This window comes from Trichomycterus rosablanca, chromosome 25, assembly GCF_030014385.1.
Source record: "Trichomycterus rosablanca isolate fTriRos1 chromosome 25, fTriRos1.hap1, whole genome shotgun sequence".
Classification (NCBI taxonomy): Eukaryota; Metazoa; Chordata; class Actinopteri; order Siluriformes; family Trichomycteridae; genus Trichomycterus; species Trichomycterus rosablanca.
Genome location: NC_086012.1, coordinates 1,269,644 through 1,282,937, shown reverse-complemented (window position 1 = coordinate 1,282,937; position 13,294 = coordinate 1,269,644). Strand labels below are relative to the sequence as shown.

The 13,294-nt window shown below is 44.9% G+C and overlaps 1 protein-coding gene across 1 annotated transcript in view; it reads right to left on the bottom strand.

The window, feature by feature from the left end:
• Positions 1–13,294, bottom strand: part of cdh6 (cadherin 6) — a 36,119-nt gene that overhangs the window by 5,533 nt on the left and 17,292 nt on the right. The window contains 10 exon segments of the mRNA XM_062987361.1: positions 1,301–1,386; positions 1,388–1,550; positions 1,677–1,794; positions 4,026–4,147; positions 4,664–4,800; positions 6,251–6,501; positions 6,668–6,855; positions 7,409–7,582; positions 11,178–11,297; positions 12,115–12,409. Of these exon segments, the coding sequence (XP_062843431.1) occupies positions 1,301–1,386; positions 1,388–1,550; positions 1,677–1,794; positions 4,026–4,147; positions 4,664–4,800; positions 6,251–6,501; positions 6,668–6,855; positions 7,409–7,582; positions 11,178–11,297; positions 12,115–12,409 (1,654 nt within the window).

Here is a 13,294-nt window from a genome sequence, read left to right as displayed (position 1 = left end):
GAAAGCGCGGCTTGGCTGACAGCGAGGCTGAGGGATGAGTGCGGAAAGACGGACGGATAGACGGAGTGACGATCAGACTGCTAACGCCGGAGGAACAGAATGCATCTGCTGCTAGCGGAGAGCGGTAATTTGACTGGAGACCTCGGGGGAAATTCGGAAGGGGCTGATGGCGGATTATGACAGTGTTAGCGTACAGCACCAGTGCAATCCCCCTGAAAGTTTCCTAAGCCACAGTAGCCTTGGTTACAGAAGCAGTGCATCAGGTAATACCGTGGTGGTAACATGTTATCGTAGCCTTTATCTCGCAGATTTAATCTTATGAGAAAAGATTAAAACGGCAGATGTTTGTCTCCTGTTTTAATCTGTAAATCGAATGACCTTCTCTGTTACTCCCGCACTCTTATTAATTGGCTCTTCATTAGTTATGCAACTCATTACCTGATTAATGAATAAACATATTTTTGAGTGTGTGTGTGTGCTAATGGTGATGTGTGCTTGAGTTCCTGGGGTTTGAATCCTTGAATACAGAAGGTGCATGGGGGGGGGGGGGCACATATAACGTATCAGTGCACCCTCAGTGCCGGTCCCAAGCCCAGATTAATAGGAGGGTCAAGCCAGGACGAGCATCCTGCGATCAAATGATCATCCGTGGCATTCGTTCACTGATTATAAACTTCTTATTTATTCATAATAATAATAATAGATAAATGTTTATTTTACAGGCGCTACCGCTGAGAACCGGGGTGGTGCTATCAGCCAGCCGGACGTTTACACAGATAGATAGGCGGCAGATTGTAACCGGAGTTTCACTCACTTTCTTATCTGCCCGTCCGATTAGGGCCGCGGTAGGGTGCTGGAGCCTATTCCAGCTTTTCAGTGGGCGCAAGGCACACACATACACGCACCCATTCACCTACAGGGCAATTCAGTGTCTCCAATTAACCTGACTGCATGTTTTTTGGACTGTGGGAGGAAACCGGAGCTCCCGGAAGAAAACCCATGCAGACACTGGGAGAACATGCAAACTTCACACAGAAAGAACTCGGATCGAACCCAGGACCTTCTTGCTGTGAGGCGACAGTGCTACCCACCGAGCCACCGTGCCGCCCAAATACAAAACAAAAAAGTCTATTTTTTAATCACAGATCCGTAGCAGTGCTTAAAATTAAAGTAAACATTTTTTTTTAATGAGAAAATCTATTAAAATCTCAGCTGTGATTTCAGAGGGTTCACAAACTTTTTTCCGCCACCCCCTTTTTTAATATTTTCAGTTAAAGAAAACAAAGTAAAAGATTCTCACGGAGCAGGATGAGGACGCAGAGCAGGATGGCCACCAGCGCCCCCGTGCTGAGTCCGGCCGAGCCGCTCAGTGCTTCGGCGTCACATCTCCATGTTGCCGTCGCGGTCGCAGGTGCACACGCGCACCGTCAGCGTCCCCGTGCTGCTCTGCACGGGGAAGTCGCCGTCCGAGATGACCACGGCCACCGGGTGCGTGCTCTTCTGCGAGCGCCTGAAGCCGGCTCGGCGCGTATAGACGCCGGCGGTGTTATCTGTCGGAGGTACGAACGTGTAGAGCTCAGATACACACAAGTCTGCAAAGCTGAAGTGGTTATGAATCCAAGGGAGTAAAAGAGAAGCAGGTTTGGAAAGGTGTGTTAGAGCAGAGAGCCACCCACCTCCATTGTCCCGCACTGAGAAGTTGGCTTTCACAGAGCTTTCTTCTGCCAAGGTGAAGAAGAAGCGGTGCCCGGCAAGAGGCTGGTCTGCATCCACCGCCGCTATCGTTTGTATTTTCTGAGACAGATCATTGACAAACGGTCTTTATAAACGCTGTAAAATCAAACTGGATTGCTCGGTTAAATGATAAACAACAGCTAAATTGTCCTTAATGGCTATTGTGTACTTTGTACTAATTAGTATAGCATATACAAAGCAATTACATTAGCGTTAATGAGCCGCACTATTTGTTTTGCACAAATCATTTCAGTAAATCAGATTTACTTTGCAGTAACGTACAGTGATAGTTTCTCGTGACGTATTTCCCTCCTACGACTGTTTACACGCTCACGGACTCATCGGTAGGTTAGCTACCAGCTCAGCCATCGAGCCTGGAGTTATCTTGTGTGGCTACCAAGGGCAAGTGGAGGTTAAATGCCTCACTCAAGGACGCGTCCACAATTTAATCAGCCGCTCTCTGGTGCTCGGTGTGTTTCTGCCTGTCAGGCATTGCAACTGACCACACTCTGCCTGACCTGTTTTACTTCCCTCCAGGCTGCAATGGGTACCAATCAGCTTTTCATTTTATATACAAGTCAAAGTGTGAGTCAGTCGGTTTACTGCCGGGCGACTGTTTCATTACATTTTTAATAACTTATTCCTCGTAGCCAGAAAGAAATAGAGGTAGCGGTTGTGCCACCTTCATGTACCAGCAGAGTTACTCCAATAAATATGTACAGTATAAATAATAATAATAATAATAATAATAATAATAATAATAATAATAATAATAATAATAATAATAATAATAATAATAATAATAATAATAATAATAATAATAATAATAATAATAATAATAATAATAATAATAATAATAATAATAATAATAATAATAATAATAATAATAATAATAACAATTGCCCACTTTGGCTTCTGATCATGTGGGGTGTAAATTAGGGGAGGTTTGTTATTTTTTTATTTGTTATAAGCTCCACTTACCATATAGAAGCACTTTGTAGTTCTACAATTACTGACTGTCGTTCATCTGTTTCTCTACATGCTTTGTTACCCCCTTTCATGCTGTTCTTCAATGGTCAGGACCCCCACAGGACCCCCACAGACCAGGTATTATTTGGTTGGTGGATCATTCTCAGCACTGCAGTGACACTGACATGGTGGTGGTGTGTTAGTGTGTGTTGTGCTGGTATGAGTGGATCAGACACAATGTCCACTCACTGTCCACTCTATTACACACTCCTACCTAGTCGGTCCACCTTGTAGATGTAAAGTCAGAGACGATCGCTCATCTATTGCTGCTGTTTGAGTCGGTCATCTTCTAGACCTTCATCAGTGCGCACAGGACGCTGCCCACGGGGCGCTGTCGGATGGATGTTTTAGGTCGGTGGACTATTCTCAGTCCAGCAGTGACAGTGAGGTGATCCACTCATACCAGCACAACACACACTAACACACCACCACCATGTCAGTTTCACTGCAGTGCTGAGAATGATCCACCACCTAAATAATACCTGCTCTGTGGTGGTCCTGTGGGGGTCCTGACCATTGAAGAACAGGGTGAAAGGGGGTAATAAAGCATGTAGAGAAACAGATGGACTACAGTCAGTAATTGTAGAACTACAAAGTGCTTCTATATGGTAAGTGGAGCTGATAAAATGGACAGTGAGCGTAACGCTGTACAAATAAAAGATTATTATTAACTGCTGGCTAATACAGTAACTCTCATGTCTGGTTGCTAGATGAACATTTTTACAAAAAAACATAATATTATGAACACAAGAAACTAAAAACGGGACCATTTAATCATGATATGAACGCAGCATGACTATACGGAACGTCTAGATCAGCTCTTACACGTTAAGTGTTGGGATTATAAGAGCAGTGAAACTACCCGGCAGATAAGCAGACCTCTCATCGGAGGGTGATCCAGACATGGCGTTGTGTGATGATAGACAGTGGGGGAGGATTGTGGACTCAGCCACTGAAGGATAGCGGGCCAGTTATTATAAAGCGCTTGTGATAAGTGACAGCACCTGTCATCCGCCGTGACACTTAATCTCATCAAGCATGACAGGAAAGGGTCCCGGCGTCTAATCCGCCGAGTCGGAATACTCCTCGCCGATCCCTATCGCCGTCCGCGGGAGCCGAGTCCCACAGAGGTCACGTACTGTTTAACAAACGGCCTGCTTTAAATCCACACGCGCGCCCGTCTCTCGCCCCGCCGTATCTCGTGTCTAGACTGACGGCCCGACCCCCGAGAGGATGTTTACGTCCGAGAAGACCGGCCTTACCTGACCGGCTTTGGCGTTTTCACACACGAAGGTCTCGTAGAAGGACGCCAACGCGGGCGGGTTATCGTTTACGTCCAGCACTCGAATGTACACCGGGACTCGACTCGTCTGCTGGGGGTTATCTGCGAAGACGGAGGATGGTTAAACATGTGCCAGCCTAGAGTGGCAATTTACTAACACATAAATATTACATAAATACTATAGGGTCAAAAGTATATAAACACCTATCTTAGGTACTAATATTGAGAGCACAAGTTGCAGCCACAAGTATATAAGATTAATCTATAAAATATATCAATAATAATAATAATAAAGCACCCCACTATGACTTCTGATTGTGTGGGGTATGAATTAAGGGATTTTTTTATATTGCTATATTGCGCCTAACTGAAAAAATATATGCTTCCACTTTGTGATAACAGTTTGGGCAAGGTCCTTTCCTGTTCCAGCATTGCTGACCATAAACCAATGTACATAAAAACACAGTTTACACAAACGTGGAGCCAGGACTTAAAACTGAATAGACAAAACTGAAAATAATATGATAAACACCCTTTATACGCGTGCTATGAGCGTACATGTAGATTCCGTCTAAACAAATAGTATAAACGGCAACATCATGTGTGTGTGTGACTTACTGAACTCTGCTGCGATGACGGAGATGTTATGCCAGGCGAGATCCTCGCGGTCGAGAGGCTTCTGCAGAAATATAGAGCCGTTGCCAGCGTGCACGTTAAAGAACCGGTCCACGTCCGTGTGCCGATCGATCGTGTACCTGGAAACGACAACATCCGCTCAATCAAAGGCGAGGACCGCTGTTGCCGTGCATAATAAACGACGGGAAATGCTTCGTACGAGCTGACCTCGCGTTTGATACCGTGCATGGGCAGTCGCCTGGAGAACGCAGGAATCGGTGACGGATCGGAAAAGCTGAAGCCATTAGGTTGACGGAGCACGAAGGCCGCTCGCGGCTCGCGCACGTTTGTCCTGGGTTCAGCGGGAGCTCGCGATATTGCTCTTTCAGACGCAATCATTCAGAAGAACCGCTCCATTTCCTAATTATCCTTCTGATGCTTAGAAAGACCCCGGCGCTGGCCTGGATGCCTAATAATTACCTGCCCTGAAGTCCTGCTCCCTGTCTGCTAAGGCTCTTTAATTGCACTTCTTCACTTTGCTCTTATTTACCGTGTCCTCCAGAGGGAAGAAAATAAGGAGCCATTCATTGCAGAGGCAGATCAGCTACAGCATCGGGGGCTTTGGACAGTTCTAATATCTTCATTTATTCTCATAATGAAAGCTCATTTTGATCAATTCCATGAGCTCTCGTAAACGAAGGAGGCTTTTTAAATTAAAAGCGCACACAACAGGGACATGTTCAGGCTCAGGTCGTATTTGTGACCACTTTAAACGTGTGGAGTGAGGCTCTACATGTGAAGGTCATTCAGGTAGTTGTGAGAAGCTTGAACAATCAGATGAATCCTTCGGCACACATGGATAAATTAACATTCACTGCGGTGCAAACTCCTTCCTCTACGCCTTATACGACTGAATGAAAGCATTTTATTAGCACTAACTGTAAAATGAATGAACTAATCTTGTTTTTCTGTTCGCAACTAATACAAACATGACAGCTCGGTGCTTACAACCTTACAGGGAACTTTTCAGCCGATTTATAATAAATGTCACAGGTACCGCGGCAGCATGTTGAGACGGCAACATCCGTATTCCTTTGCAAAGGCCAAAATCCTTCTAATACTTTAAATCTTTAGGACAGAATGAATAAAATTAAATCTAATCTGGGCAACATTGAGCAAAAATGGCCTAGACAATCTGCTGACTTGAAATTGCAGGTCTATCTGCGAGATTCTCATGATTTTGGGCAATTCGAGACAATTTGCCAGGAGAAATTGATGAAAATTAAACCACAATGTTGGAAAAAGTGAATTATTTCTGACTGTAGCTGTAATATTGCGGCGTAGCAGCGATAATTTATTATGTGTGACGTGTTGATACTTATGTGCCTGATTAGTTAGAACACGAAGCAGGTAGTGTGGATGGCACACAACAACTTGAGTACTGTCAAGTACGTTTTCAAGCTGTCACCAGGTACTACCTCCCCAACACATGCAGAAGGTGAATTGGCTCCTCCAAGTTACTCTTAACTGTACGTGATCTATAATTAGGCTCGCGCATTATCTAGTGAGGACGTATGGGTGTTTTCTTACTTGACCGGGCTGCGGTGGACGTCCTGGTCCACCGCGCTGACCGACCCGATCACGGTGCCGAGAGCCGCGTCCTCTTTAACCTCCGACACGTAGCTGGGGCGCTCGAATTTCGGGGGCTCGTCCACGTCCTCCACGTTGACGCGGACCGTGGCGAGGTCTCTGGCGTCCACGCTAACGTAGCGTGAATCCGGGTGGGTGTTGCGCACCTGAACCTGCAGCAAGTACGACTTCTTTTTTTCATAATCGAGAGGCTGTGGAGAGAGAGGAGGAAAACAATGAGCCGTTATTGTGTGCTCGGTACAATACGCGGGTGGCAGCTGCACTGAGCTAAGTCATTATTTCACAGCATGGATCGTTCTAATGAGATGGTAGTCGGGGTTGCGAGCGCAGCAGGTGATTCAAAGGAACGGTCTTTACCTTTCTGACGGCGAGTATGCCTTCCTGGGTGTTTTTGTCAGCTGTTATATCGAACATCTCCATGCCGTCTCCACCCACCACGGTGAAGTCCATCTCCGCGTTTGAGCCGATGTCTGCATCTGAGGCTTGGACCCGGCCCACCTCCGCTCCGGGCCTGCTGAGTTCAGGAACGCTGAACTGATAAACGCCTGAGGGAAGAAGATCGCACACATCAGCTGCTTGCACAAACCTACGTAGGTGCATCAGACATTTTAAACTAGCCTGTTTGTCCATAAATCAGGTTTCAAGTTGCGCCGCACGATAAATAAGACATTGGGCACAGTGGTGTAGCAGAACCCTGGTGACTTGGGATCAAACCTTGCCTCTGGTTTGTCTGCAAGAACTATTTTTCCTCACATCCGTATCGATTTCTTGCACAAAATGGAAAATTTGTGCAAGAAAGTAAGGTAGAGAACATGCAAACTCCACAACGGAAGGACCCCGGACCCCACTGCACCGCTTTCGCCCTAGTTGTTTATTTTTTTATAAATAGGCTATTATTCTGAGTACTGGTCTGAATCCAAGACAAACATGCTGTTTGTTTTTTATTTAATCCAGATGAGCCAGCGGTGTCTTCACCCTATGCAGCGCACACCGACCGAAAATCCACGAGCTTGATCGGCCGAATCTTCAGCAAACGGCAGCGAATCAGCGGTGTGTGTTAGTAAAGCTGTACTGTGGTAACGCGTGGTGAAATCTTACTCTGTTTAAACTGAGGAGGATTGTCGTTGACGTCCGTCAGGGTGATGTTAACCACGGTCGAACCCATTAAGCCTCCTCTTTGGCCAGCCATGTCTTTGGCTTCTATCACAACCTGGTAATGCTCCCTCTGCTCCCTGTCCAGGTCTGCTGGCCCCAGGGCTGTCCGGATAACGCCTGGAGGAAACATGGGTTCAGCTGATGCAGTCAGGTACTGATGCGCACACGCACACACACACACACACACACACTGCATCCTGTTTTGTGTAAACGCTCCATAATGTGGTAATTATTATTATGTGCTGCGGGGACTGTGTAAAGCTGTACCCGCTCTACCACAGTGATGAACGTGCTACCATGAGGCTCAGGGGGATAGCGCTAAAATCCATAGTTGTGATGGAAACATGGCTAAAAACCAGGGTGTGTAGGAACAGCGCAGAGCTCATCGCATTTCTCTGACCCTTGTGTTGCTGTGGAGATTATAATTGGCATCAGCAGCCGCTACTAGGATGCAGCTGCAGGTAGCGAGTTCACTATTCTAGTCATGATGTGCTACCGAACACCAATTTCACTCGAATCTCTTTTTTTTTTTACGCTGCGCTCGTTTTATTGCCTTGTCAATGATTTACATAATTACAGAGAATTAACAAATGAGATGTTATTTAATCTATGCGCACATCGGTGGCATGAAGAGAGATCGGGTGTTGAGCAGAAACTCCCTGTGCAGTGCACGCACCGGATCACCAACAGTGGCGTTATGCTGAATTCTGCACACACTATTATATGCAAACAGGGGAGCTATTATGCATTTTAATTATTTAAATGATATGCATTAGCGCCGAACTGCTGGCAAATAGTATGGAGCTGCTGGTAACAGACTGCATGCAGCCAATATATAAAATCTGAGATGTGAACATATTGTATGTAACGTGATTTCTACACAAAATGTATAGGTCTTAATGCTTAGGTCTTAATGCTTAGGTCTTAATGCTTAGGTCTTAGTGCACAGGTCTCTACACTTAGGTCTTAGTGCACAGGTCTCTACACTTAGGTCTTAGTGCACAGGTCTCTACACTTAGGTCTTAGTGCACAGGTCTCTACACTTAGGTCTCAGTGCACAGGTCTCTACACTTAGGTCTCAGTGCACAGGTCTCTACACTTAGGTCTTAGTGCACAGGTCTCTACACTTAGGTCTCAGTGCACAGGTCTCTACACTTAGGTCTTAGTGCACAGGTCTCTACACTTAGGTCTCAGTGCACAGGTCTCTACACTTAGGTCTTAGTGCACAGGTCTCTACACTTAGGTCTTAGTGCACAGGTCTCTACACTTAGGTCTTAGTGCACAGGTCTCTACACTTAGGTCTTAGTGCACAGGTCTCTACACTTAGGTCTCAGTGCACAGGTCTCTACACTTAGGTCTCAGTGCACAGGTCTCTACACTTAGGTCTTAGTGCACAGGTCTCTACACTTAGGTCTTAGTGCACAGGTCTCTACACTTAGGTCTCAGTGCACAGGTCTCTACACTTAGGTCTCAGTGCACAGGTCTCTACACTTAGGTCTCAGTGCACAGGTCTCTACACTTAGGTCTTAGTGCACAGGTCTCTACACTTAGGTCTTAGTGCACAGGTCTCTACACTTAGGTCTCAGTGCACAGGTCTCTACACTTAGGTCTTAGTGCACAGGTCTCTACACTTAGGTCTCAGTGCACAGGTCTCTACACTTAGGTCTTAGTGCACAGGTCTCTACACTTAGGTCTCAGTGCACAGGTCTCTACACTTAGGTCTTAGTGCACAGGTCTCTACACTTAGGTCTTAGTGCACAGGTCTCTACACTTAGGTCTTAGTGCACAGGTCTCTACACTTAGGTCTTAGTGCACAGGTCTCTACACTTAGGTCTCTACACTTAGGTCTCAGTGCACAGGTCTCTACACTTAGGTCTCTACACTTAGGTCTCTACACTTAGGTCTCAGTGCACAGGTCTCTACACTTAGGTCTCTACACTTAGGTCTCAGTGCACAGGTCTCTACACTTAGGTCTTAGTGCACAGGTCTCTACACTTAGGTCTCAGTGCACAGGTCTCTACACTTAGGTCTTAGTGCACAGGTCTCTACACTTAGGTCTCAGTGCACAGGTCTCTACACTTAGGTCTTAGTGCACAGGTCTCTACACTTAGGTCTCAGTGCACAGGTCTCTACACTTAGGTCTTAGTGCACAGGTCTCTACACTTAGGTCTCAGTGCACAGGTCTCTACACTTAGGTCTTAGTGCACAGGTCTCTACACTTAGGTCTCAGTGCACAGGTCTCTACACTTAGGTCTTAGTGCACAGGTCTCTACACTTAGGTCTTAGTGCACAGGTCTCTACACTTAGGTCTTAGTGCACAGGTCTCTACACTTAGGTCTTAGTGCACAGGTCTCTACACTTAGGTCTTAGTGCACAGGTCTCTACACTTAGGTCTCTACACTTAGGTCTCAGTGCACAGGTCTCTACACTTAGGTCTCTACACTTAGGTCTCTACACTTAGGTCTCAGTGCACAGGTCTCTACACTTAGGTCTCTACACTTAGGTCTCTACACTTAGGTCTCAGTGCACAGGTCTCTACACTTAGGTCTCAGTGCTTGTATCTTAATGCACATGTCTCAATGCTTAGGTCTCTACACTTAGGTCTCTACACTTAGGTCTCTACACTTAGGTCTCTACACTTAGGTCTTAGTGCACAGGTCTCTACACTTAGGTCTCAGTGCTTGTATCTTAATGCACATGTCTCAATGCTTAGGTATCTGTACTTAGGCCTCAATGCATAGATCTTAATGTTTAAATCTCAATGCTTTGTATGTGTTTTATCATAATGCAATAAGATCTGGATATAATAACAGTCTTAGAATTGACAGTTTTTGCTTTTAAATCATTTGCAGTCAGTTCACCTCTTACTTTCAGATTATGTTTAGTACTCGCATACACAATTTACTTTCAAGAGACAAAAAGGTTTTCTGATCTGTCACCGCCCTTATCAGCATTCAACTGTGTAGTTGTGACCGGCGCTGTGACCAAAGTACGACTGATCAAAACCAACTCGGCGGTGTAGCGTGCACTGTACTGTAAAGCTGAATAAACTCCCCCCCCCAACAAATCTGTGTACTAGTGTATTAGAAACGCTTAAAAACCGACAATGCACATAAAAAGAGAAAATGATGATCAAACTGCTACAGATGGGTGTAAAATGGTGCATCTGCTGTGTCTTAAAAATGCTGTGCTCTATATCTACTCCGGCACAGAATATAGCAGCTTGCAAATCCAGTCATTTGTGTAGCCTGAAGTCTATGCTGTGCTGTTTCTTTGCTTGTGCTGAGCAGCGAAAAAACATTCGGAGATTAACCCTGCACTCTAATGCGTATCCCTTTTTCAGCCCAAATCCCTTATACATCATGTACTATGATGTTACGTGCGCATGATCCATGTCACATCTGGGCTGAAGCATATTAGTGTTAAGCTGCGCCGTAAGTCCGACACAGGAGCTTTTGTGTTTGTGTTGGGCTGGAGAGGGTCCAGGGTGCACATTAGAATGATTAAACTGTGTCGAGTTTGTTCAGTTAAAGTGCTCTATTAGGAAGGACATAATGCCAACCTTTCGCATTACTGAAGTGCTCTCTCTACCTTTAATTCTTTCCCTTTATTTCGCTCTCTCTCTCTCTCTCTGTAATTATTTCTTATGAGTAAATACACACACACACATGCTTTCTGATTATAATAACAGGCCGTTCGGATGATCGCTGACCTGTGTTGGACTCCACTGAGAAGTATGGGTGACCCTGGCTAATGCTGTAGACCAGTTTAGCACTTAGACCGAACATCTCATCATCTGCGTCGTGGGCTTTGACTTGGATAACTGAGGTACCTAGGAAACAAACAAACAAACAAAAAATTGTTTAAGACATTTACTGTAACATCTCTTCAACACATGCGTGCAAAACCACAGTAAACGACACTCACCTTTACCGTTATTGCAAACAACACAGTAGGCCGCTGCTTCTAAATATAAACACGTATCTTCACTACGCGTGTTGTTTATGCATAATGCCGAAATAATAACCTTTAACTGGAATGGAAGTTACAGGAATTGCAATGTACTTCTCAGCATTGATGTCGAGTTTCTTGTAATCTCAACCGCCGTTTTGCCACCATAATAGGATTTTATAAGGAGAGATATAGGGTTCGTTTAGGCGGAGGTCTATTCCTCTCTCCATTACAATTTCCATTTCGCTGCCTCTGCAGTGTTGCTATTCTCAACCACAGTCTGGCTTGTGGCCAGTGAAGTTCAGTTAAAACTGTGTTGTGTTGTGAGTTTCAATCAAAATGCTTCTAAACCAGCCTGTTATTTAATAAGAATAAATAAATACAAAATGCAAAAATATGACTTTATGACTATTCTGTAGAAGAATTATGAACGTCATTCCAACCTGGCTGGTGTTGGTTTAGCTGACAGTGTGCTGTATATATGCAGAAGATGGGCCTGAGTAGTCAAATAATCATTAACCAGTCAGCTGAAAGAGATCAGCATGCGCTAGGTGGCGTAACTTTCAATCAATTAATCACAGCACTTTTTTGATTGCAGGTATCCCTGGTACTGACCAACTCTGCTGCTCACACTGCATTTTTACATGCATGTAAAGGACATGATATTAAAAGAGACCAGCAATGAATAAAGCGCTTACCGACGTGTGATCTTTCGGGGATGCTGGCCAGGTATAACTCCTTTTCAAACTTGGGCTCGTTGTCGTTGATGTCGTGAAGCTTGACGATGAATTCTGTCTCGGGTTCGAGGGGTACACCGTTCTTCTTGCTGACGGCCTGGGCTCTGAGGCTGTAATACGGCTTCTCTTCTCGGTCTAGGCTCCGCGTGGCGTGCAGATCGCCCGAGTTCGGATCTATCACGAAGATGGTCCCGGCACCTTCGCCCGTCAGGACGTACATCACCGAGCCGTCGCCTCGATCCACATCGGAGTGAAGCTGCAGCAGACGAGATATCATTGGAGTCATTTCTGAGGTTACGTCTTAACGCTGCTAAATATTGAAACGCATTCGGTAGCCTGATTCATTCTGGCGGCTGCTGTTTCTGCTGATCAGGACAATAAAAATGAAGAGTGAAAATAGGAAGTCGCCGTGCATGTACCGTAGAGCAATATGTGCAGATGAGCTCCGGTGAAATTGAGTTCTGATTGCTTATCATATGAGAGTAAGAAACATCAAATGTGCAATCAAGGTGAATACATATTCATTAGAGGCAGAGCCATCCACACCTGCTGTCTCATTGTGCGCTGCTTCGTTTTTTTTTCGGAGCAAAATCAAACACTGTTATCCTTCACATCCCAAGAGACGTTTGAAGCATGTCTTGTAATTCACGAGCCACCAGGTTAGTTTGAGAAGAAAGCTTCGAGGGGAATTTTTTACTTCTAAATGCTAAAGGTGTGAACACGATTGTCTAAAGCCACTACTTCCGATGAAGGAATTAGGGTTACTTTCAGTCTGATTGGGCTGCTATGTTCAGGTAGATCATTGTCTTAAAGCTTTTGCAAATACGCCACACCTGGTTTTTGCAAATGAAATTAAAATGCACATTAAAAATCTGTGTTCTGAAAAAAACGTATTCGATCACACACTTATTCCTCTTGAAGCACTTTCAGCATTTATCTTAAGAATTCATTCTCCAATCCACTCTGCAAAGACCCATGTCATGTTTTAAAAGGTAAAATGCTTGAAAAATGAAACACTCATTAGTAGCACTGAATGATTAATCAATTTTAAATAGAAAATCGTGGTGTTTTTAAGTGCCTAAACTGCTACCATGGAATTTCACCAGTCAGAACGGATTGACAATTTAGTGAGCATGTGTGC